This window comes from Megalobrama amblycephala, linkage group LG19 (genome assembly GCF_018812025.1).
Source record: "Megalobrama amblycephala isolate DHTTF-2021 linkage group LG19, ASM1881202v1, whole genome shotgun sequence".
Lineage (NCBI taxonomy): Eukaryota > Metazoa > Chordata > Actinopteri > Cypriniformes > Xenocyprididae > Megalobrama > Megalobrama amblycephala.
The window spans coordinates 56,268-84,197 of NC_063062.1; the positions used below are offsets into that span (position 1 = coordinate 56,268).

The 27,930-nt window shown below is 36.0% G+C and overlaps 1 protein-coding gene across 2 annotated transcripts; it reads right to left on the reverse strand.

The window, feature by feature from the left end:
* On the reverse strand, positions 1-27,220 carry LOC125254571 (leucine-rich repeat-containing protein 49). Of its 2 annotated transcripts, none has more exons than XM_048169230.1 (18): positions 27,096-27,220; positions 25,929-25,997; positions 24,727-24,802; positions 23,972-24,196; positions 21,610-21,712; positions 21,076-21,279; positions 20,138-20,204; positions 18,125-18,268; positions 17,494-17,555; positions 10,260-10,410; positions 8,632-8,715; positions 6,883-7,058; positions 6,709-6,792; positions 4,228-4,462; positions 2,368-2,553; positions 2,175-2,284; positions 780-927; positions 1-713 (listed from the first exon to the last, which is right to left on the reverse strand). In XM_048169230.1, exons 4-18 carry the CDS (start codon positions 24,180-24,182, stop codon positions 498-500), a joined length of 2,181 nt encoding a protein of 726 aa, XP_048025187.1. In that variant the 5' UTR covers positions 24,183-24,196; positions 24,727-24,802; positions 25,929-25,997; positions 27,096-27,220; the 3' UTR covers positions 1-497. The 2 variants fall into 2 exon arrangements, with proteins under 2 accessions (XP_048025187.1, XP_048025185.1); XM_048169228.1 differs by lacking the exon at positions 27,096-27,220 and adding an exon at positions 26,201-26,393.
* Between the last annotated feature and the right edge of the window lie 710 nt (positions 27,221-27,930).

Genomic DNA, 27,930 nt, shown 5'->3' on the forward strand with positions numbered 1-27,930 from the left:
ACGCAATTCCGACTTTATATCTCGCAATTCCGACTTTATATCACGCAATTCCGACTTTATATTTCGCAATTCTGAATAAAATGTTGTAATTACTTTTTTTTATTCAGTGGTGGAAACAAGCTTCCAAAACCTGGTGGCTATTTTTGGTACAGCGCCTAAACAAAATCTCACAGGAACTACAATTTTTGTGATATCAACTTCAAATTTGGAACTAAACATATGGCTTTGATTTTCTTCCAATTTTAGAGTAAAATATATGATCTTATAAATAGTACAGTACATTTGTTTTACAGTAAACTTTTTTCACTTCTGCAATAATCTTATCAGTGTCTTCTTTAAAAGAGACAAACTTTATGTCAGCATTCATCTATTTAAGTTATAGTGCACTTTCATGTCTACGCTCAGAAGGGGAGGGGGTGGCAGGTAACAGGTTAAAACACCTCTGTGTTTATCACATGATGTCAAAGTCTGTGATGTTTCTGGACGAGGGACGTCTGTCATTTGCTGTGCGTGAGCCGCTGGAGGCTCGTCTGTCTGAAAGCCTGTCTGTCTCTCATCTCCAGCACACAGTCTCTCACGAGCTCGGCGAAGAGCGACGGCCAGAGCTTCTGCAGCGCATCGGCCTTCACGCTGTGACCAGACGCTCGGTGAATCAGACCTCGCAGATACTGCTGCACCATCGCGGAGCGCTGCGTCGCGTCACCGCCGTCCTCCTGAGACACAGAGATCGGTTGAGATCCTGAATCGCTGATGGCATGTTATCTTTGTGTTAATCTCACCTCTGGGCCGTCGGACACTCGGCTGGGATAGTTGAACAGCGCTCGGCTCAAACCGTCTCCCAGCTGTTTGCCGTTCTCCTTTAGCTCCTCTGGACTCTGACCGCTTCTCCGGCCGCGACCGTCCAGCAGGAACTGCAGCTGCCGCTTCCTACAGCCGGACAGACAAATGAGCGGCAGGAACATTAATTCTGATAATTAGAGGCGTTTTGGCGTTGATTGAAACCTTCTTTAAAAACACGGCAAGACATAATTAGTAATTACACCCACTACCAATAAAATAAGGCATTTGAAGTCCATGCCAAAATAAAATAAAATAATAAAATATAAAATCAAATTAAATTAAAAATAAATTAAAATAATAAAATAGAATAATAAAATATAAAATAAAACATAATAATATTAAATAATCAAAAAATCAAATCTAAAATAAAATAAAAAATAATAAAATAAAATAATAAAATATAAAATAAAATAAAACATCATAAAATAAAATAATCAAAAATCAAATCAAATCTAAAATAAAATAAAAAATAATAATAATAATTAAATAAAATAAAAAAATATAAAATCAAATTAAATAAAAAAATTAATAAAATAATAAAATATAAAATAAAATAAAATAAAAAATATTTTAGAGCTTGGCAAAACTAGAAAAATCTATATTCATTATAAAAATACTCATGAAGTTGATTCATTTCTAAGATTTTCCAGGGGCCAATTTCATAAACAGACGCTTTGTTAAAACTGTGTCTTAAGAACTAGTTTGACAAACTAGCAGTTTCCAAGGGCTAATCGGTCTTACTTTTCAGATTCACCTTTTTATGTAACTTACTAATAAAGGTATGACCAGTCATAAAAATTAGATGACTAAATAATAAGATGTATTTGCATAAGTTTATGCAAAAAGGAGGTCTAAAAATAACATTCACAATCTCACACACACACAAGGCTTGTAGGATGGCAGCTGCCTTGTACACGCACTGGCCTGCCACACACTCACACACACACACACACACACACACACACACACACACACACTCACACACACACACACACACACACACTCACACACACACACACACACACACACACACACACACACACACACACACACACACACTCACACATACACAGGTATTCCACAAGCAGTTCACTCTTAAAAATAGAGGTTCCAAAAGGTTGTTTTCGCAGTGATGTCAAAGAAACTTTCAGCGATCAGTTCTTAAAAAAAAACATCTTTTTCTAACTGTAAAGAACATTTTAATGATCTAAAGAAACTTTTTCCACTATAAAGAACCTTTAGTGAATTGAAAAGATTCTGTGGATGTTAAAGGTTCTTCATGGAACCATCGATGGCAATAAAAAACATTTTTAGAGTGTAAATCTGAGCCGCACCTGGACTCCTCCAGCAGCAGCAGCAGACGACAGCGCGGCGTTTCTGTAGCAGCGACGTGACCCAGAGCCCCGAACATCCTCTCAGAGGCCATGATGTCATTCATAGTCACCTGAAACACAGAAATATCATCACACACACACTCTTCATACACAAACGAACAGCGCTGACTGGCGCCGGCGGAGCTGCTCGGACCTCCGTGCCGTTGACCTTCTGCAGGTTGAGATGCTGGAGTCTGTAGATGAGGAAAGATCTCCAGAGCGTCAGTCCCACCACAGGATTCCCCTCCGGATGGACGCTGATCTGCTCCAGACGTCTGATCTGAGCCAGAGCCGCCAGCTGAGGAAGATGACTGATGCTCGTCTCCATGAACATCAGGTGCTGCGGCGGGAAACAGCATCATCACAGGAGTGTGTTAAAGAGGTCATGAGATGAAAAACCAAAATGTCCCTGATATTTACACATATAAGAGGATTCTCTACAATAAAAACAAACCGCAAGTTTCACACCTCAAAGCTCCAGTTTAAAGAGCTCATATTATGTGTGCCCTTTTACAAAGTCTTGATGTTGGTCCTCTTTAAAAGTTTTTGTTTTCCACCCTTCTGAAATACCAGAATTTGAATAAAAGCAATTCTGACTTTATATCTCGCGATTCCGACTTTATATCTCGCGATTCCGACCTTATATCTCGCGATTCCGACTTTATATCTCACAATTCCGACTTTATATCTTGCAATTCTGACTTTATATCACGTAATTGTGACTTTATATCTCACAATTCCAACTTTATATCTCGCGATTCCGACCTTATATCTCGCGATTCCGACCTTATATCTCGCGATTCCGACTTCATATCTCACGATTCCGACTTTATATCTTGCAATTCCGACTTTATATTACAATTCCGACTTTATATCTCGCGATTCCGACTTTATATCTTGCAATTCCGACTTTATATCACAATTCCAACTTTATATCACAATTCCGACTTTATATATCACAATTCCGACTTTATATCTCGCAATTCCGACTTTATATCACAATTCCAATTTTATATCACAATTCTGACTTTATATCACAATTCCGACTTTATATCACAATTCCAACTTTATATCACAATTCTGACTTTATATCTCGCAATTCTGACTTTATATCTCACAATTCTGACTTTATATCACAATTCCAACTTTATATCACAATTCTGACTTTATATCACAATTCCGACTTTATATCTCGCAATTCTGACTTTATATCTCACAATTCTGACTTTATATCTCACAATTCCAACTTTATATCACAATTCTGACTTTATATCACAATTCCGACTTTATATCACAATTCCAACTTTATATCTCGCAATTCCGACTTTATATCACAATTCCGACTTTATATCACAATTCCGACTTTATATCACAATTCTGACTTTATATCACAATTCCGACTTTATATCTCGCAATTCTGACTTTATATCTCACAATTCTGACTTTATATCTCACAATTCCAACTTTATATCACAATTCTGACTTTATATCACAATTCCGACTTTATATCTCGCAATTCCGACTTTATATCACAATTCCAACTTTATATCTCGCAATTCCGACTTTATATCACAATTCCGACTTTATATCACAATTCCGACTTTATATCACAATTCTGACTTTATAACTCGCAATTCCGACTTTATATCTTGCGATTCCGCCTTTATATATCGCGATTCGACTTTATATCTCATAATTCTGACTTTATATCTCGAAATTCCGACTTTGTTTCGCAATTCTGACTTTATTAGCCGAATTCTCTAATTTGATTTCGGCTAATTTGTGATGTAGTAATTATCCTCTACACACCCCATAACATGCATATGTAAATCTGCACCTCCAAAAACTGCGTACATCTCTCCAAAAGATCAAACTTATGCATGGCTGAAGTTTATTTTGATTGAATGACAATGTTTCCCTGATGAAGTTCTCTCACAAAACTGATCTGAAAATCATTTCAAGACCAGATTAAAATCTATCTTCGTCAGAAGCTCGTCTCGGGTCTGATCCTCACCGTGAGGTTTGGGAATTTGAGGCGGATGCGCAGGAAGTTGGGAATGATGGAGTCGAAGTGTATGTAGCGGAAGGCGACGGTGGTGACGCTCGCGGCCGTCTGGACGCCCCAGCAGCGCTCCAGCGTCTCCAGGGCCCCGGGGCCGAACAGACGCAGCGTCTCTCCGTCCAGCTCGGCCAGGTGACTGTCAGACATGGACAGACTCTGAACGCTCGGACCGCCGCCATCCTGCAGCCTGGAAACAAGACAGAGAAATCACATGAGGATGATTTTAGGGCGGTTCGTGCAGGAATGTCTCGGCCTCATTCTGAATATCCGGGAATCTCCGGCTCCAGTTACAGAGGACTGTATGAATGATTTAAACTCTCTTGGCGAACATGTTTGGACAGAGTCTCTTGGACTCCGGCCCGCTTACATTCACTCCTGGCATGATGAGATCGACAGAAGCCACGTCACGACAGATCTGATCCACTGAACCGCTCAATGTGCAGATAAAACACACTTAAACTGCATACACTTCTATTGTCCAGAAATACCACATGCTTTAATGTAATGGTTGGAAATAAAAAATCCAAAAAGTATTAATTGGGTTTAATCCATACGTATGATCTCTATAAATTAAATCATTGTATTTGTGATTGACGGGTGAATAAAGTGTTGAATCAGTGAATCTACAGATGCGTGACGCTCGGCAGCACCGTTTCCAGCGCAGTTTGGTTAATTATAATTGGTTTAATTTTGAGAGGTTAATTCAGAGGGGAATAATGAGTTTTTAACGAGACGCATGTGATTCACGCCTTAATTCTCTGCCCACATAAAACACTCGAACATCAGACCTCTTTAATGGACTGACAGATCTGAGCTGCTCTTCTGCTGCAACACACACTGATCATTAATGGAGGATTTCACAAACTGAGCCGCCGAGAATCAGTGATTCACTGCTAATAGAGCTTATTAAAAACACACAAAAGATCATCGTGTGTCTTAAACCGTCTAAGTTTGTTCATTTCTGCACGAATAAAAACTTTCATCAGCACTGATACAGTCTGCACACACACACACACACACACACACACACACACACACACTACTGAACACAAACAGTGTGTTTGAAGTGAAAGCCAAGTGTGTCAGGATCTGTGTGTGTGTGTGTGTGTGTGTGTGTGTGTGTGTGTGTGTGTGTGTACGAGCATGCTAGGAACACCACTGCAGCCAAACAAAATAAAATAAACTATTTAAATATAAAAACAATATAAATAAAACACTAATAATTAATTAAATCATAAAAATTAAAATAATTAATTTAAAAATATATACAAATAAAAATGTAAAATTAAGATACATAATTTAAAAAATAAAAAGCAATATAAATAAAACAAAATTAATTAAATCACAAAAATGTCAAATTAAACAAAATCATTTAAAAATATATAAAATAGATAATTAAAAATATAAGCAATAAAAATAAAACAATTACTAATAATTAATCACAAAATTGTAAGATGAAAATTTTAAATCAAAATTATATTTTAATTTAAAAATATATACAAATAATGTATAATTTAATCAAAATAAAATAATTACTACAAATTAATTAAACCATAAAAATGTAAAATTAAAAAGAAATGTAAAAATATATACAAATAAATAATGTAAAATTAAAATAAATAATTTAAAAAATAAAAGCAATACAAATACAACAATGACTGATAATGAATTAAATCACAAAAATTAAAAGATTCTGAATAAATATAATTCAAAAATAATAAAATAATTCAAAATATAAAAAGTGTTAATTCAAATAGATAAATAATTAAAAATATATGCAATAAATAAAAAATAAAAAAACTTGATTAAATCACAAAAATGTAAACTTAAAAGAAATCATTTAAAAATATATACTAATAAAAATGTAAAATTAAATCATTTAAATAAAAACAATCAAAATAAAACACTACAAATGAATTAAATCTTAAAAATGTAAAATTAAAATGAATAAGTTAACAATATATATGAATAAAACAAGTTAAATTAAAATACTAATAATTAATTAAATTACAAAAATGTAAAATTAAAAGAAATAAATAAATTACAAATAAAAATGAATCAAAATAAAATGCTTACTAAAAATGAATAAAATTAAAAAAATGTCAAGTCAAAAAGAAATCATTTAAAAATAAATAATGTAAAATTACAATAAATAAATTATTTAAAAATATAAGCAATAAAAAATAAAACAATTACTAATAATTAATTATCAATAAAATGTGTAATTAAAATAATTAAAAAATATAAACAAATAAATAATGTAAAATTTAAAAAAACAAAAATAAAAACAGTCAAAAACTTACTAATAATTAATTAAATCATAAATATGTCAAATTAAAAGAAATTCTTAAAAAAATAAATAAAACACTGAGGATGCAACTGGAGAAAATGCAGGTAGAGCGTCAGGCGTGTCTGTGAAGAGGGCAGGTGTACCTGGGGTCTCTGGGGCTGTTTGGGCGGCTGGCCGATCGCAACCTGCCGTCACTTCCTGCTGAGACTGTGAGCGGACTCAAGCGCCTGAGACAGAGAACCACAGCCGTCAAACGCGGCTCACACACACACACACACACACACACACACACAAACACACTGTGAGATGACCGTCACCTGGGCTCGTCCGGCGAAGTCTCCTGAGTGTTCCCATTGGTCTGCGCGGGGCTGTGGGCGGGGCTATTTTCTGGACTGACGTCTTCCTTTGAGCCGTTCTGCGCAGGAAGCTCGAGGCACGCTTTAAGCCCCTCCCACTGCTGCGCGGCATTCTGGATCGCCAGTCGACGCCTTTCCTGAGACGGAAGAAAGACCAGCTGCTTTAGACGGTTCCTGTGTGAAGCTACACATGCATTATGAGCTCTCAGTTTCAGTGTCATTATTATTATGTATGCGTTACAGTAAATGAGAATCAGGGTCTTAACTGACAAAATAATGTCAGTGGTCAGTTTTAATGAGATTCACTTATCTGGAGTGAGATCTACTTACTATTCATTAATTAAATCATTTAAAAAAAAAAAAATTAAATTTAAATTTAAATTTAATTAAAATAAATTGATAATTACTAAATTAAAATAAAAATATAATTAAAATTAATCTAAAAAAGAACAACTACACTTACTAAAATTAATTAAATTATAATAATGCAAAATTAAATAAAAAAGGTCAAACTAAAATAAATTAAATTAGTAAATTAAAATAAAAAATATAATTAAAATTATCAATCTAAAAAAGAATAACTGCACTTACTCAAATTAATTAAATTATAAAAATGCAAAATTAAATAAAAAAGGTCAAATTAAAATAAACCATTATTAATTATTAGTGAAAATTAAAAATGTAATAAAAATTAACAATCACGCTTACTAATATTAAATTATAAAAATGTATAATTAAATCAATAAAAAAGTTAAAATTAAAATAAATAAATAATTAATAAATTAAAAAAATAAAAATTAAAAATTTTAATGTAAAATAAAAATGTAAATGTAAAATTAAACCATTAAAAAGTGCAATAAAATTAAATGGTAAATAAATTAAAATTAAAAATAATTATTTTTTTTAAATATTTAAATTCTAATTAAAATATAATTAAATATAATTAAAATCTAAAAAGAACAATTACACTTACTACATTTAATTAAATCATAAAATGTAAACATTTTTTTTTAAAAATCAAGTCAAAATAAAACACTAATTAAATTATAGATAATAATTAATAAATCAATAAAATAAGAGCTTAATATAAATGATTTTGGAATAAAAACAATCCATATTAAACACTTACTAAAAATAAAATCATAACAATGTAATAAAAAAAAATAAGTCAATTATTTAAAATATTTTATCATGTCATGTGACCATTAACTGACACCAGAGAACCATGAACATAAGAATATATTGCTAAATTATTAAAAATAAATGAAACTGGCAGTTTTGCTGAGATTCACTCATCTGGAGCGTCTCTGAACTGTCATATATTCATCATAATTACAGCCTCGTGAGATCAATAACATTCTTGAGAAGAAGATGTTTTTATGTTGCTTGACCTTCAGCTGCTCCTGGAGATCAAACACTGAATCCTGGGATTGAATGTGTCACAGATGTGACCGACTCATCCAGAGGCATTTGATTGGTTATGTGCAGATGTGTCAGAACGAGCTCCAAATCCCATCATGCACCAGGGCAGCAGCTGCCGCCAACAAACAGGGGACGAGTGTGTGTGTGTGTGTGTGTGTTGCACATCAGGAATTATCAGGCTTACATTACAAATAAAAAAAAAAGAGTTTGTGTTTCAAACAGTAAGTTTGTTTTCCCTCTGAATTCAGTTGTTTGTTGTGTGTGTCGGGCTGAAGTGTGTGTTTGTACCTTGTGCGCAGCCAGTTTGTGACTCTCTTTCTTCTTCTCATCCTCCTTTCGTGCCGAAACACTCGCCGTGCGTCTCTCCTCCTCCTGCAGAACCATCAAACCGTCAGGACGCAATTAACACACACACACACACAGCAGATGAGCACACAAAGACATTGTGAAGTGTGTGTGTGGATCAGAGGATTATTTTCAGATGATGTGCCATCCGGCCCAGTTGTTTGCTTCCCAGCATGCATTGCAACAGTTTTGGAGGCTGATACCGCAGCATTTGGAAAGAGATCAGGAGACACACTAGATCATCTGTCTTTTATAAACACCCAGTTAATACACTGAAAAATTAATATAGTTATTTATTATTAATTTTTCTTCTCACTATAGTAATGTACTGTTAAATGCATTATTTATTTGTTTGTTTTTTTATTTAATTTTAATATAATATATTTTTATATAATATATTTTAATATAATTTTTATTTTTTTTTGTATTAATTTATATTAATGAATGATTATTTATTTTAATCTAATTTAATCAATATATGAATAACTACCTAATTTCTTACATTTTAATCACATTTGTTATTATTTTATTTTATAATCTAATTTATTTATTATTTTTACATTTTTACATTTTTACAGTATATCTCTAGAGCACTGTCACTCCCCGAACTTCCACGTGAAAACCCCTAAACTTGATGATTTACTAATAAATAAATGACTATATAAAATAAAAATAAAATTATTACAGGCGATAAACTGCACTACTAAATAAACTATCTATTTTTCTTTTCATGCAGCTTTTAACATGTTTGATCCAGGAGCTTTTCTATAAATCAGCTGCTGATCACAGATCAGTGTTTCTCTGAGCTTCAGAAGCCGATATTTTCCAATCAAAATCATCTAAATCAGCACTGGTGTTCCTCAGGGTTCTGTCTTGGGCCCTCTTCTATTCATTATTTTTCAGGTTATATTTTCAGGAAACATGGTATTCATTCTCATTGCTATGCTGATGGTCAATGGTTTCTCTAGATGAGACTCTTATTCCTCATCTGGGATCATGTAGAGCTCTTTGAAGCTGCACTGAAACTGACATTTGGACCTTCAACCCGTTGAACCCCAGTGAAGTCCACTATATGGAGAAAAATCCTGGAATGTTTTCCATTATTTCTTTTCCACTGAAGAAAGAAAGACATGAACATCTTGGATGACATGGAGGAGAGTGAATTATCAGGAAAAGTTTATTTAAAAGTGAACTAACCCTTTAATAGCCTCACTCTTTCATATCTTACTGATCTTCTTCACATCTAATCCTCTTTAAGCTCTCTCAGATCTTCACTATCAATTTCTCTTGTCTTAACATTCGCCTGACCACCATGAAAGCTGGAGCTTTTAGTTATGCTGCCCCTCGTTTATTATGGAACTCTCTCAACCTTGATATTCACAACAGAAACATACTCCATTATAATCACTGTAAGAACCCATGGAATTAATTGTTTCCTATTGAAGCAGAACATATCAAAGAGCTCGTCCCTGTTATTATTGAGTTTAGCCCTTTAGCTTGCATCACAACTGTGACATATTTCGTCAGAACAAACAAGTCAATGATTATAACACATGGTGTGAGAGACTCACTGTGACGCGCTTCATGTCGAGCAGCTGAAGGTGTGGCGAGCAGCAGCGGAGGAGCGTCTGTCTGTAGCATGACTCCAGCGCCACAGGATTCCCATCGACGCTCAGCTCACTCAGAGAGCGGCAGTCCCACAGACAGGCCAGCGCATCAAAACTACACACACAACACTGACGTCAACATCACACGGCATCCACAACACATTCTGATCCTGTCATGTGCAACAGTCAGTTCTGGTTTCAGACAGGAAGAGAGAATCGTTAACTGTCAAGTTACTTCCATCCATATGCAAGCCCATTTCTGACATGGAATAAAAAAAGGTAATTGCAACTTTTTATCATAAAAATATTTTGCGATCCAGGCATACACTTTCATCCATAAACTCAGAATTCTGAGATTAAAATAAAAAAGGCAGAATTGCGAGATACAAACTCAATTAAAGGTGCAGTATGTAGGATTTCTGGTCGCTAGAGGTCTATTCAAAACAAAGGCGTAGCTTGATGACACCAAGTTTGAGAGTGGAATCTTGGGACATGTGGTCTCCACCTCAATGGACAGTGCAAAAGAATAGGGATTGGAGTCGTGAAGAAATCATGTTCATGGATGTGATTATTAATGTTACTGTAGTGTGAAGCAGAGCAGGAGCGAGTGTTGTGGAGCTGAACGAGGAGCTGGAGCGATTGATCAACACACGCCTCACGAGCAGCGGGACTTTTATTATGACACAGTCGCCGGCGCCGCTGCCGCTTTTCCGGTCATGAGTATGAGGTAACGCAGCTCTGTTTATCATATTAGATACATTTGAGAGTGTTGAAAATGATGTTATAACGTTACTCTGTGCGTTCGCTCGGCGGCTGCTGCGAGACACTGTTACACACTGCAGTAAGATAGATCGATTTTACAATATCATATTAAATGCTGGATGATTGTGTTGATAAATGGCATGCAATTCATTTTAAAACATATTGTATGATGGAGAAAATGCTGTATTACTGTTACTAAAAATAAAGCTGCATCTGATTATGCTATGTTAACTACTTCACAAAACAGTGTTTTTCTCTGAGGCGTGGTAAAGCATGAGACTCGCAAAAAATCAAGAAAATTAGATTTAAACAATAAGACTAAACGTGTTGAGGTATATAACAATAATTAGTTTTCTGTCTATAAATATATCAAAACAGTTGTTCCCTTGTCTATTAAAACATGTAAATATTAAAGCGTCTTTGGTGTTTCCATGGTTTCTACAAAATAAACCGGAAACCGAGGGTAACGCGGGTATGACGCCATTGACAGGCGACTCCTCACACGTCCCGCAGCCTTGGTTAAAATTGCAATTTTCTCATGATTTACAAATAGTTGCAAACATTTGGGATATTGTAAGTACTCAAGTGAACAAAATATATAACACTGGCCTAGTGGTTTTTGGATATTTTACTGCAAAAATCTTACATATTGCACCTTTAAGAGAAAAAAACACAGCATTATGAGAAAAAGTCAGTATTGCGAGATATAAACTCAGAATTACGAGAAAAAGTCAGTATTGCACGCTACACACTCAGAATTATGAGATATATAAACTCAGAATCGCAATAAACTCAGAATTACAGGAAAAAGTCAGTATTGTGAGATATAAACTCAGAATTACGAGAAATAAACTCAGAATTATGAGAAAAAGTCAGTATTAAGAGAAATAAACTCAGAATTACAAGAAATAAACTCAGAATTACGAGAAAAAGTCAGTATTGAGAGAAATAAACTCAGAATTACAAGAAATAAACTCAGAATTGCGAGAAAAAGTCAGTATTGCGAGATATAAACTCAGAATTACAGGATATAAACTCAGAATTATGAGATATAAACTCAGAATTACGAGAAAAGGTCAGAATTGTGAGATTCAAACTCAGAATTGCGAGATATAAACTCAGAATTACGAGAAATAAACTCAGAATTACGAGAAATAAACTCAGAATTATGAGAAATAAACTCAGAATTACGAGATATAAACTCAGAATTACGAGATATAAACTCAGAATTATGAGATATAAACTCAGAATTATGAGAAAATAAACTCAGAATTACGAGAACTAAACTCAGAATTATGAGATGTAAACTCAGAATTACAAGAAAAAGTCAGTATTACGAGATATAAACTCAGAATTACAAGAAAAACTCAGAATTTTGAGATATAAACTCAGAATTACAAGAAAAAGTCAGTATTACGAGATATAAACTCAGAATTACAAGAAAAACTCAGAATTACGAGATATAAACTCAGAATTACGAGAAATAAACTCAGAATTACGAGATATAAACTCAGAATTACGAGAAAAGGTCAGAATTGTGAGATTCAAACTCAGAATTGCGAGATATAAACTCAGAATTACGAGAAATAAAGTCAGAATTATGAGATATAAACTCAGAATTACGAGATATAAACTCAGAATTACGAGATATAAACTCAGAATTACGAGATGTAAACTCAGAATTACGATAAACAAACTCAGAATTTTGAGATATAAACTCAGAATTATGAGATGTAAACTCAGAATTACAAGAAAAAGTCAGTATTACGAGATATAAACTCAGAATTACAAGAAGAACTCAGAATTACGAGAAACAAACTCAGAATTTTGAGATATAAACTCAGAATTACAAGAAAAAGTCAGTATTACGAGATATAAACTCAGAATTACAAGAAAAACTCAGAATTACGAGATATAAACTCAGAATTACGAGAAATAAACTCAGAATTATGAGATATAAACTCAGAATTACGAGAAAATAAACTCAGAATTACAAGAACTAAACTCAGAATTATGAGATGTAAACTCAGAATTACGAGAAACAAACTCAGAATTTTGAGATATAAAGTCAGAATTACGAGATATAAACTCAGAATTATGAGTTATAAACTTAGAATTACGAGAAATAAAGTCAGAATTACGAGATATAAACTCAGAATTATGAGATATAAACTCAGAATTACGAGAAATAAACTCAGAATTACGAGAAATAAACTCAGAATTATGAGATATAAACTCAGAATTACGAGAAAAGGTCAGAATTGTGAGATTCAAACTCAGAATTGCAAGATATAAACTCAGAATTACAAGAAAAAAACTCAGAATTACGAGAAATAAAGTCAGAATTATGAGAAATAAACTCAGAATTACGAGATATAAACTCAGAATTACGAGATATAAACTCAGAATTACGAGATATAAACTCAGAATTACGAGAAATAAACTCAGAATTACGAGATATAAACTCAGAATTATGAGATATAAACTCAGAATTACGAGAAATAAACTCAGAATTACGAGAAATAAACTCAGAATTACGAGATATAAACTCAGAATTACGAGATATAAACTCAGAATTACGAGATATAAACTCAGAATTACGAGAAATAAACTCAGAATTACGAGATATAAACTCAGAATTACGAGATATAAACTCAGAATTACGAGAAATAAACTCAGAATTACGAGATATAAACTCAGAATTACGAGATATAAACTCAGAATTACGAGATATAAACTCAGAATTACGAGATATAAACTCAGAATTACGAGATATAAACTCAGAATTACGAGATATAAACTCAGAATTACGAGAAATAAACTCAGAATTACGAGATATAAACTCAGAATTATGACATATAAACTCAGAATTACGAGAAATAAAATCAGAATTACGAGAAATAAACTCAGAATTACGAGATATAAAGTCAGAATTACGAGATATAAACTCAGAATTATGAGATATAAACTCAGAATTATGAGATATAAACTCAGAATTACGAGAAATAAACTCAGAATTACGAGATATAAACTCAGAATTACGAGATATAAACTCAGAATTACGAGAAATAAACTCAGAATTATGAGATATAAACTCAGAATTACGAGAAAAGGTCAGAATTGTGAGATTCAAACTCAGAATTGCAAGATATAAACTCAGAATTACAAGAAAAAAACTCAGAATTACGAGAAATAAAGTCAGAATTATGAGAAATAAACTCAGAATTACGAGATATAAACTCAGAATTACGAGATATAAACTCAGAATTACGAGATATAAACTCAGAATTACGAGAAATAAACTCAGAATTACGAGATATAAACTCAGAATTATGAGATATAAACTCAGAATTACGAGAAATAAACTCAGAATTACGAGAAATAAACTCAGAATTACGAGATATAAACTCAGAATTACGAGATATAAACTCAGAATTACGAGATATAAACTCAGAATTACGAGAAATAAACTCAGAATTACGAGATATAAACTCAGAATTACGAGATATAAACTCAGAATTACGAGAAATAAACTCAGAATTACGAGATATAAACTCAGAATTACGAGATATAAACTCAGAATTACGAGATATAAACTCAGAATTACGAGATATAAACTCAGAATTACGAGATATAAACTCAGAATTACGAGAAATAAACTCAGAATTACGAGATATAAACTCAGAATTATGACATATAAACTCAGAATTACGAGAAATAAAATCAGAATTACGAGAAATAAACTCAGAATTACGAGATATAAAGTCAGAATTACGAGATATAAACTCAGAATTATGAGATATAAACTCAGAATTATGAGATATAAACTCAGAATTACGAGAAATAAACTCAGAATTACGAGATATAAACTCAGAATTACGAGATATAAACTCAGAATTATGAGATATAAACTCAGAATTACGAGAAAAGGTCAGAATTACGAGAAATAAACTCAGAATTACGAGATATAAACTCAGAATTATGAGATATAAACTCAGAATTACGAGAAATAAACTCAGAATTACGAGAAATAAACTCAGAATTACGAGATATAAACTCAGAATTACGAGATATAAACTCAGAATTACGAGATATAAACTCAGAATTACGAGAAATAAACTCAGAATTACGAGATATAAACTCAGAATTACGAGATATAAACTCAGAATTACGAGAAATAAACTCAGAATTACGAGATATAAACTCAGAATTACGAGATATAAACTCAGAATTACGAGATATAAACTCAGAATTACGAGATATAAACTCAGAATTACGAGATATAAACTCAGAATTACGAGATATAAACTCAGAATTACGAGAAATAAACTCAGAATTACGAGATATAAACTCAGAATTATGACATATAAACTCAGAATTACGAGAAATAAAATCAGAATTACGAGAAATAAACTCAGAATTACGAGATATAAACTCAGAATTATGAGATATAAACTCAGAATTACGAGAAATAAACTCAGAATTACGAGAAATAAACTCAGAATTACGAGATATAAACTCAGAATTACGAGATATAAACTCAGAATTACGAGATATAAACTCAGAATTACGAGAAATAAACTCAGAATTACGAGATATAAACTCAGAATTACGAGATATAAACTCAGAATTACGAGAAATAAACTCAGAATTACGAGATATAAACTCAGAATTACGAGATATAAACTCAGAATTACGAGATATAAACTCAGAATTACGAGATATAAACTCAGAATTACGAGATATAAACTCAGAATTACGAGATATAAACTCAGAATTACGAGAAATAAACTCAGAATTACGAGATATAAACTCAGAATTATGACATATAAACTCAGAATTACGAGAAATAAAATCAGAATTACGAGAAATAAACTCAGAATTACGAGATATAAAGTCAGAATTACGAGATATAAACTCAGAATTATGAGATATAAACTCAGAATTATGAGATATAAACTCAGAATTACGAGAAATAAACTCAGAATTACGAGATATAAACTCAGAATTACGAGATATAAACTCAGAATTACGAGAAATAAACTCAGAATTATGAGATATAAACTCAGAATTACGAGAAAAGGTCAGAATTGTGAGATTCAAACTCAGAATTGCAAGATATAAACTCAGAATTACAAGAAAAAAACTCAGAATTACGAGAAATAAAGTCAGAATTATGAGAAATAAACTCAGAATTACGAGATATAAACTCAGAATTACGAGATATAAACTCAGAATTACGAGATATAAACTCAGAATTACGAGAAATAAACTCAGAATTACGAGATATAAACTCAGAATTATGAGATATAAACTCAGAATTACGAGAAATAAACTCAGAATTACGAGAAATAAACTCAGAATTACGAGATATAAACTCAGAATTACGAGATATAAACTCAGAATTACGAGATATAAACTCAGAATTACGAGAAATAAACTCAGAATTACGAGATATAAACTCAGAATTACGAGATATAAACTCAGAATTACGAGAAATAAACTCAGAATTACGAGATATAAACTCAGAATTACGAGATATAAACTCAGAATTACGAGATATAAACTCAGAATTACGAGATATAAACTCAGAATTACGAGATATAAACTCAGAATTACGAGAAATAAACTCAGAATTACGAGATATAAACTCAGAATTATGACATATAAACTCAGAATTACGAGAAATAAAATCAGAATTACGAGAAATAAACTCAGAATTACGAGATATAAAGTCAGAATTACGAGATATAAACTCAGAATTATGAGATATAAACTCAGAATTATGAGATATAAACTCAGAATTACGAGAAATAAACTCAGAATTACGAGATATAAACTCAGAATTACGAGATATAAACTCAGAATTATGAGATATAAACTCAGAATTACGAGAAATAAACTCAGAATTATGAGATATAAACTCAGAATTACGAGAAAAGGTCAGAATTACGAGAAATAAACTCAGAATTACGAGAAAAAGTCACTATTGCGAGAAATAAGTCAGAATTGTTTGATAGTCACAATTACTTATTTTATTTTTTTCATTTCATGGTTGAATTAATAAATAAATTTGTCTCAATTTTACATAGATGTTGATTGACCCCTGACCTTCAGTTAGCCCCGCCCACAGACCCTCACACACATGCAGGGCTGTGGATGCAGCAGTATGACACAGCAGGAATGAGGGAGAAACGCCGGAGCGCTCGCCGTCACACCGCGGCACATCACGCACACGCTCACACAACCGCACAACCATGACAACACAATAAAAGACTAATTACTGAGCCATGTTCCCATGGTAACAGAATCAGACACACTTGACTACGGTCCAAGCGCTTCCGCCCAAGTGTGTGTGTGTGTGTGTCGCACAGTCCTGCACTGCTGCAGTACGAGGGCACGACGCGTCCTCAGACAGGACTAATGCTGCTCTTACCTGCTGATGCTGTTAGCACTGAGAAACACGCGCTGCAGACGAGGAAGACGCTCCACACCCGTCTACAGACAAACAGAGAGACAGAGAGGAGATGCAGCATCCCTCAGTCACCGGCACACTGATCACACACACACACACACACACACACACACTCACCGCTGCGGCTGAACACTGATGGGAGGGGCAGCGGAAGAGCAGGACAACTGCGGGGGAGGGAAGAGTGTGTGTGTGTGTGTGTGTGTGGAGATGCTCAGATTCAGCACACACACACAGGAAGTGATCGAAAGCAAAAGCAGTCAGTCATTGTTTTCAGCTGGAGGATTTTCACACAGAATCAATGTGTTTATTGGGGTGTTGAGGACGGTTGCTGAAAAGCTAATAATTATTTATTAATAATGAATTATATTTGTGAAGTCATTCTGAGATTTCAAGTTAATATTTCAATAATTCAACAACATATTCATGTGTTCTCTAATCTCAGTTAATGCTCATGTAAGTGAACGAATCGAATATTTTATCTTTTTTAAGAGTTTATGTTTTTTTATTTTAAATTTGAATTATTAGCTTTTCATCAACTCTGACTCAACCTGAGTTCCTGGATGATCGAGAGACTCTCCAGTGACTGACTGACCACAGCCGTGATGCCGTTGTGTCGCAGGTTCAGTTCGGTCAGACACTTCAAGCCCTGCAGATTCTCCACTCGAGTGATGCGGTTTCCTGATAAATTCAGCAGGCGAAGCTTCGACAGACCAGACACGTTTTCAATCTGAGAGATCTGAGGAGAGACAGACACTCAGATCACGACCTCAGACATCACTGAGACCTGAGGTTACGCAGCAGTTCCACAATTAAAGGATTAGTTCGGTTCAGAATTAAAATTTCCTGATAATTTACTCACCTCCATGTCATCCAAGATGTTCATGTCTTTCTTTCTTCAGTGGAAAAGAAATGAAGGTTTTTGAGGGATTTTTCTCCATATAGTGGACTTCACTGGGGTTCAACGGGTTGAAGGTCCAAATGTCAGTTTCAGTGCAGCTTCAAAGAGCTCTACATGATCCCAGACGAGGAATAAGAGTCTTATCTAGAGAAACCATCGGACATTTACTAAAAAAAAATAAAAATGATATACTTTTTAACCACAAATGCTCGTCTTGCACTGCTCTGTGATGCTCCACGCATGACGTAATCATGTTGGAAAGGTCACGTGTGACGTAGGCGGAAGTACCGCGGTAAAACTCCATCTCATTTTCACGTGTGACCTTTCCAACATGATTACGTCATGCGTGGAGCATCACAGAGCAGTGCAAGACGAGCATTTGTGGTTAAAAAGTATATCATTTTTATTTTTTTTTAGTAAATGTCCGATGGTTTCTCTAGATAAGACTCTTATTCCTCGTCTGGGATCATGTAGAGCTCTTTGAAGCTGCACTGAAACTGACATTTGGACCTTCAACCCGTTGAACCCCAGTGAAGTCCACTATATGGAGAAAAATCCCTCAAAAACCTTCATTTCTTTTCCACTGAAGAAAGAAAGACATGAACATCTTGGATGACATGGAGGTGAGTAAATTATCAGGAAATTTTCATTCTGAACTGAACTAATCCTTTAAACTTAGTTGAAAGACAACTTTTTGTAGAAACTAAATATGTAAGGAAGCCTCGGAGCAGGAGTAAAAGCTGGAATAAGATCATGTTTTACCTGACAGACGTCAATCCTTTAGATATTAATAATTTTATTCATCAAGGATGCATTAAATTGATCAAAACTGAGAGTAAAGACATTTAGAATGTTACAAAATATTCTATTTCTGTTCATCACAGAATCCTGAAAAATCTGAACTGTTTTTAACATTGATAATAATCATAAATGTTTCTTGAGCAGCAAATCATCATATTAGAATGATTTCTGAAGGATCATGTGACACTGAAGACTGGAGTAATGATGCTGAAAATTCAGCTTTGATCACAGGAATAAATTACATATTTCAATATATTCACATAGAAAACAGCCGATTTACATTGTAAAAATATATCACAATTTTTACTGTATTTTTAATCAAATAAATGCAGCTTTGGGGAGCAGAAGAAACTCTTTCAAAAACATTAAATAATCTTACAGACCCCAAAGTTTTCAACAGCAGATAAAAATCTATTATGTTCATCATTAAGTTTCATATTTCAGTGGAAACTAAGTATCCAAGAAGAAAACAGAGTCAGAATGAAGGATTTGTGTGGAGGTTACAGTGAAATAAAACACACAACCGAGCCACAAATTGTTGTTCTTCAAAAGCAGTGAGGCGCTGAACCCCACACACATGATCAACAGCTCTAAACCACCCAAACTAGCACTTATCATGATTAAAATGCAGGAAATAAATGACAGACTGATGCTGGTAACGGCCGATCCGCCTCAAAAACACCCTGATCTCCTCTCAGGATCACAGCAATGAGGGGGCGGAGCTACTTATGCACAGCATGATGAAACCACTAATCAACCAATCAGCATTCGCCTCCACAATCACAACGAGAAGGTTTAAAAACAGCAGGAACTGAGAGCTGTAGAGTGCAGAACAACCTCGAAAGATCAAATAACTTACATCAGGATCAGCTCTAATAAAAATATAATCATATACGAGATCTGTACCTGATTATTGTGTAAGTCCAGAACATCGAGTTTGGTGAGGCCGTCCATATCACAGATCCTCTGGATTCTAGGACAAACATTCAGGATTGATCAATGATTGATGTTGCATAAATACAGAAAACACTTGATCACAATGATGAGTGTGAAGAGGAGAAAAATCAGTGCAGATATACTGGAAACACTGGACTGAAATCCCTCAGGAGAAACACTGAGACCGACCGGAGGAATGAGATCCGTGATAAATCTTCAGAGAGACAGACGGGCGTCTTCAGCTCATATTTCACCCCGACAACAACATAAGAAGTCATATAATGCATAAATGAAGATATTTGCTGCATAATTGCTATAAAAACAGCAGAAAAGATTTAATGCTGCTCAAAATGAACTTGATCTTCTTCTTTTGGGACTTTGATCCCAGATAATACAAATATGTTCTAAGAACGTTTTTTTAACGTTATAAAAATGTTATTTCTGAATGTTCAATGTTTTTATATGTTGTAAAAATGTTTATTCTCGGTTATGCAAAAATTAAAACATTATGGGAACGTTACTTTTGAATGTTTTCTGAACGTTCTGAAGCTAAAACATTTTTAAAAATGCTCCATGAATGATGTATAAATAATGTTTTTGTGCTGTTTTGAGAACATTATTAAACGTCAGATAACTTTGAACGAACGTTCTATTAACGTTACTGGAAGAATGTTTGTTCATAAACCTTGCCACGACGTTCCCTGTTCGCTGGGATCTATACATTTCCAAACATCAGAATGTTACTAATTCAATAAAACATACGAGCTTTAGTTCTGATATCAAACGCTGACAGTTTAATTGGAGTTCTGTTGGTTTTAAGAACAGGGCGTGAGCATTCCTGTGAGATTACACTTCTACAAACAAGAAGAAAGTGTGTGTTTGTGACCCGGCAGCCCACACACACACACCGGTTCTTCCCGAGCAGCAGCACACGCAGAGAGCCGAGGGCGGAGATGCCAGACATGTCAATCAAGCGGTTGTCATGGAGATCGAGGAACACCAGGTGCCGCAGGTGAACCAGGTCCTGCAGGTGTGAGATGAGGTTGTGCTGCATGTTGAGGAGACGCAGTTTCTCACTCCCGTCCAGATCGGGGATCGACGTCAAACCGCGCCTGCAGGAAAGATCACGGATCATCAGTCGACAACTAATCACTGTCTTAATCATCATATAATGACACTGCATCTGCAGAATGCCTTTTTTCTTGAGTGAGACTCTCCTGCCCCCTGCTGGTGTGATTGTGTTCACTCATACTGTCCACTCGAGCTTAAATATCTTCACTTTAGTCTTCAGAACTCAATCAGAATTTAAGGGGGAAAAAAAACAGTTAAAATGATGTTTCAAAACATTGCAAGAAATTGTTTTAGCAGTCCTTCATTTCAAGTTCATGAACAGGAAAAAGGTGGTTGTTATGTGTGTTTTCCTAAAGTTAAATGAACAGTACCGGTCCAGATCCAGTCTCTCCGGACAGGATGTGATGTCATCTCTGAAGCCGATGGCAGACGGGAAACTTGGGGCAGAACTGTCACGCAGACTTCCTGTGTCACCTAAAGAGGAGACGAACATTAATATCAGTTCATGCTTGTGAATTTTGCTGGGAATCAAACCCGTGATCTACTGTATGAGCTTCAGGAAAACACACACACACACACACACACACACACACACACACACACACACACACACACACACACACACTCGCCCTAACCCTAACCCCCTAACACCCAACCTCCAGGACCCTGGACACACACACACACACACACACACACACACACATTCACTCACTCACACACACACACACACACACACACACACTCATTCACTCACTCACTCACACACACACTCATTCACTCACTCACTCACTCACACACACACACACACACACACACTCATTCACTCACTCACACACACACACACACACACTCATTCACTCACTCACTCACACTCACACACACACACACTCATTCACTCACTCACTCACACACATACACACACACACTCATTCACTCACTCACTCACACACACACTCATTCATTCACTCACTCACACACACACACACACACACACTCATTCACTCACTCACACACACACACACACACACACACACACACACACTCATTCACTCACTCACTCACACTCACACACACACACACTCATTCACTCACTCACTCACACACATACACACACACACTCATTCACACACTCTCACACACACACACACACTCATTCACACACTCTCACACACACACACACACTCATTCACACACTCTCACACACACACACACACACACACTCACTCACTCACACACACTCTCACACACACACACTCATTCACTCACTCACACACTCACACACACTCATTCACTCACTCACTCACACACTCACTCACACTCTCACACACACACACACACACACACACACACACACACACTCATTCACTCACTCACTCACACACTCACACACACTCACACACACACACACACTCATTCACTCACTCACTCACTCACACACACACACACACACTCACACTCTCACACACACACACACACACTCACACTCTCACACACACACACACACACACACACACACTCACTCACTCACTCACTCACACTCTCACACACACACACTCATTCACTCACTCACTCACTCACTCACTCACTCACACTCTCACACACACACACACACACACACACACACTCACTCACTCACTCACACTCTCACACTCTCACACACACACACACACACACACACACACTCACTCACTCACTCACACTCTCACACACACACACACACACACACACACACACACACACTCACTCATTCACTCACTCACTCACTCACTCACTCACACTCTCACACACACACACACACACACACACTCATTCACTCACTCACACACACACACACACACACACTCATTCACTCACACACACACACACACACACACACACTCACTCATTCACTCACTCACTCACGCACACACACATTCACTCATTCATTCATTCACTCACTCATTCATTCACACACACACACACACACACACACACACACACACACACACACACACACACTCACTCATTCATTCCCACACACACACACACACACACATTCACTCATTCACACACACTCACTCACTCATTCATTCCCCCACACACACACGCACACATTCACTCACTCACTCATTCATTCATTCACTCACTCACTCACACACACTCATTCATTAATTCACTCACTCATTCACTCACACACACATTCATTCATTCATTCACTCACTCACTCACTCACACACACACACACACACACACTCATTCAAACACACACTCACTCACTCACTCATTCATTCACTCACTCACTCATTCACACACACACACACACACACACACACACACACACATTCACTCATTCATTCATTCACACACACACACACACACACACACACACACACACACTCACTCATTCATTCATTCACTCACTCATTCACACACACACACACACACACACACACACACTCATTCACTCACACACTCACTCACTCATTCATTCACTCACTCATTCACACACACACACACACACACACACACACACACACATTCACTCATTCATTCATTCACACACACACACACACACACACTCACACACTCACTCACTCATTCATTCACTCACTCACTCATTCACACACACACACACACACACACACACACACACACACACACACACACATTCACTCATTCATTCATTCACACACACACACACACACACACACACAAACACACACACTCATGAAGCAGTGTCTGAACCTGTCTTACCGCACATGTGAGCGAGAGCTGCTTTACTGTGAGCAGACGCGGCCCCTGCGCTGTGAGCGATCCGATGGGGCTTCATCTTGTACGCCTGCGGCCCCAGATCCGCCACCATCCCGACAGGAAGTGCCACAGGAAGGGAGAAAACACAGCGCTGCGCACCCGTAAACACACTCTCACCGGCCAGTACAGGAGCGCGCAGGTGTCTGACCGCCATATGCAGACGCCCATCTGAACAGAGGAAACAGTGCTTCATTCAGTGTGTGATGTTGCAGTTCCAGTTCTTGTCTATATCAGTGTCAGTGTTTCTGAAACGCCTCCATCTTCACAATATTCCTCATTTAAATAATTCATACACAGAATAAAGGGGCGGGGCCTGCTTGAGTTAATTGAAACTGGCGGTTATGGTAAGGGGCGGGACATTTCCCAAACGCCAATCACAACACACTGCTCCAGCTGACCAATCAGAGCACACTGTGCTTTTCAGAAGGTGGAGCTTCATAGAGACAGGAACTAAACAGAGCGTTACTGACAGACTGGGAAGAGAGGAGCTGCAACAATGGAGAATATGAGGAAAATAATCAACATTCAATCTAGTAGAGCCCAAAAACAACATCAAGGTCCTTTTTAAGCAATAAAAGATGCATAAGGATTAACTGTACGTAAGCAAATGGATTTAAAGTGAAACTGACACATAATAATAAATTCTGCATACAGAAAAGCAGTAGTGATATTCACAGAGACTAAAGAGTGTTCTGTACCAGTTTTGGAGGCGTTTGGTTTCACGGAGTCCACATTCAAAGCTTTCTTCAGTTCATCTGATAACCTCAGATCAAGCTGGCAAAAGAATAACGTGACATATTAAAGTTATTCTCAGTTATGCTCATGAATAAAAGCAGTTGATAACAAAAACATCTGAAATGCCTGTGGAGGAAAAAAACGCTCTTTCTGTAAAATTATCATTAATTCAGTAATATTATTGTTTTGACAGCACTGATCCTTTTGGATGAAAACAAAACAAACTGAATAATGAATGCTTACAGCTGCATCTGAATTAGTCTCATATCTGATGAAGTTTGCATCATTGATTACTGGCATGAAGTTGGTTTGACGTTAGACATTTGATATTCGCATATTTAGGGACCGTCTCTAAAGTTACATCCGAAATTGGTATGCATGATTCCAACTTCAATAACATTTGAAGGGAATAATTTGAAAAAAGTGTTCATCTACATGTCAGCTATGATGCACATCTTTAATATTATTAAAATAAACTGTCATATGTGTAAATATGGCGATTTTTCACTACTGTATATACTGTATATATGCTCAACATGACTAAATTATTCCCTTCAAATGTTATTGAGCTTAAAATTATGGCATATTTATGTATGAGCGTATATACAGTAGTGAAAAATCGCCATTTTACACATGATTTGACAGTTTATTTTAATAAATATTAAAGATGTGCATCATAGCTGACATGTAGATGAACACTTTTTTCAAATTATTCCCTTCAAATGTTATTGAAGTTAGAATCATGCATACCAATTTCGGATGTAACTTTAGAGACGGTCCCTAAATATGCGAATATCAAATGTCTAACGTCAAACCAACTTCATCGATTCTGTTGTTTTAGTGTTTATGACTGTGAAGCCGCTTTGAGACGATCTGTACTGTATGAAGCGCTACAGAACTTGTTGACTGTAATTATAGTCCATAATTACAACGTTTGCACCTCAGAAACCATATAAAAGAACATGAACTGAATTCATCGTGCTCAAATCACACCCTTTAGTTCATGTAGGCCTACTTTAAACCACTTACTGTACATTTTCATTACAGGAACATTATGAGAGTGAAAAGAGAGAGGCTTGAAGGCGAGATATAATCAGATTTGATTTGTGGCTAACATAAACCCCAGATCTGATCTAGACCGGTTCAGACTTGATCTCACACTCACGGGTGTCTGTGTCAGTCTGTCGGGCAGAAAACACTTCACTGCTGCTAGATGCTGCTTATAGCTGTGAACCTGAGAGAGAGAGAACACATACATCAGACACTGAATCTGCTGCATTATGATGCTCCAGGTACTCTAAAGATGACATTGCATGGTACTTGTTAGAGTCAGAGGAACACAAGCAATGTTCAGCACTGCAGGCTTTGTGTCCATCTGCAGCAGCTGGTGAGTTTGGCAGGTCTGAGAGTGATTCATCAGATCATGTAAACTCTTACCGCAGGAGGCAGAAAACTCCCAGCTGTGTTATTCTCGCGCTTCTGCTGTTTATACGAGCGCATGTCCGCGCGCTTCTCTAACGCGTTCAGGATTACGCGTAGAAAGTTTGTAAGTGTTTCCAGCAGTGGTGCACAAGGCTTCTCGTGGAAAGCGCGTCACTCCGCGTCCCTAGCAACTAACTTTTAGTAAACAGTTACGGGCATTTCCGGTACCACCCGCTAGAGTGACGTCACCGTCGACCGTTACGGCTGCGGTCGCGTCCACTGAGAGGCAAAAGACTGAGCGGCAGCGTTGGTTTTCAGCGTGAATGTCGCGAAAAACACCCAAAACACACCCAAAACGGGAAAGATCTTTGTGATTCACTGTACAAATAGCTTTGACACAAAACCTGAGGTATAAAAAATGCAGAAAGCAACAGAAAAGAAACAAATGGATCACTGCAATTCACAGAAACAACGACCTCAGCAGAGAAACATGGATTTGCAGTTATCATTTTGTGTCAAATTGTTGGATTTTGAGGTAAAATCATACCGTATATATTGTATTGTTATATATTATGTTGACAACTCATCAATTAAATATTTTCGATCTTATATTCTGCATAATTTGGTGTTTTAAATAAACACTGACAAAAACTACACTATAAAACTATGTTTTTGGGCTGGACAATATGACGATATAACATTGATATAAGTGATTACGCAGATTTAAACCTACCTATATTGTAGTTAAAATGTTATAAATAAAATATTCACAGGCAGATTTGCTTTATGTATTTCCCCGGCGTCGAAATCAGGCACATATAAATGTCAGGAAACACGACTCCTGACTGCATGTCGATATCCATGGATTAGTTTTATTTGACAAGTTGTAAGGAACACATTCAATTCCAACCTTTAGTGTAATTCGTTAGTTTTTCTCGCGTTTTCTCAGTTTCCCCTGTAAAATCCAGTCACGCAGCAGGTTCTTTTGCCACTCAGTTCAACTGAGGGAGCGCGTTTTCGGCGGGAAAGTGACGTCGTAGCATACCCTCTATTGGTGCGTTCAAGTCAGGTTGAGATCGTATTTACGAGTTGAACGCACATGAACGCCAATACAAAGTCGTAAATACGAGTGGGAAGTTCGGGATTTTCTTTAAACCCCGAGTTTACAGGAGTCAGGGAGAAACATGACGGAATACCATAATACTTAGCTTCAGGCTTTTTTATTTAAAACAAAATAAACTAATTGCCTTCACAAAATATGAAAGGATTGTAATCTAACAATATAATAACCATAAAGTTTACAGTGGCTTCATAAATCAATTAAAAAAGCCTATTTTTTGTTCATTTTCTAGTAGAGAACACCTCGAAACTTACAAATCTACGGAGCCCCTAAAGGGACCTTTGCAAAAATAAAAAAATGACGGAGTTTAGCGTGCGCACGCATTAATTATTAAAGATCCATTTGCTCAAAAATATGCTGAAAATGCGAGTATGGATGTGCATAAATTAATAACGACCTATTTGCTGAAATGTGGCTTTCGTAGGGCAGTTTATATCACGGCCTTATGTCTGTCTGCTTTAAAGCATTCTATGTGACGGCCGGGATATGAATAGTTGTGTGCATTGTTCTTTTTGCCAAGTTAAAACAATAAATAAATAAGGCTGATTCAGTAAAAAGTGCTCAAAATGTGGCTTTAACTTTGTGGCATCCAAGAATCGCGCTGTGAAATGGGCTCAGTTGTCAT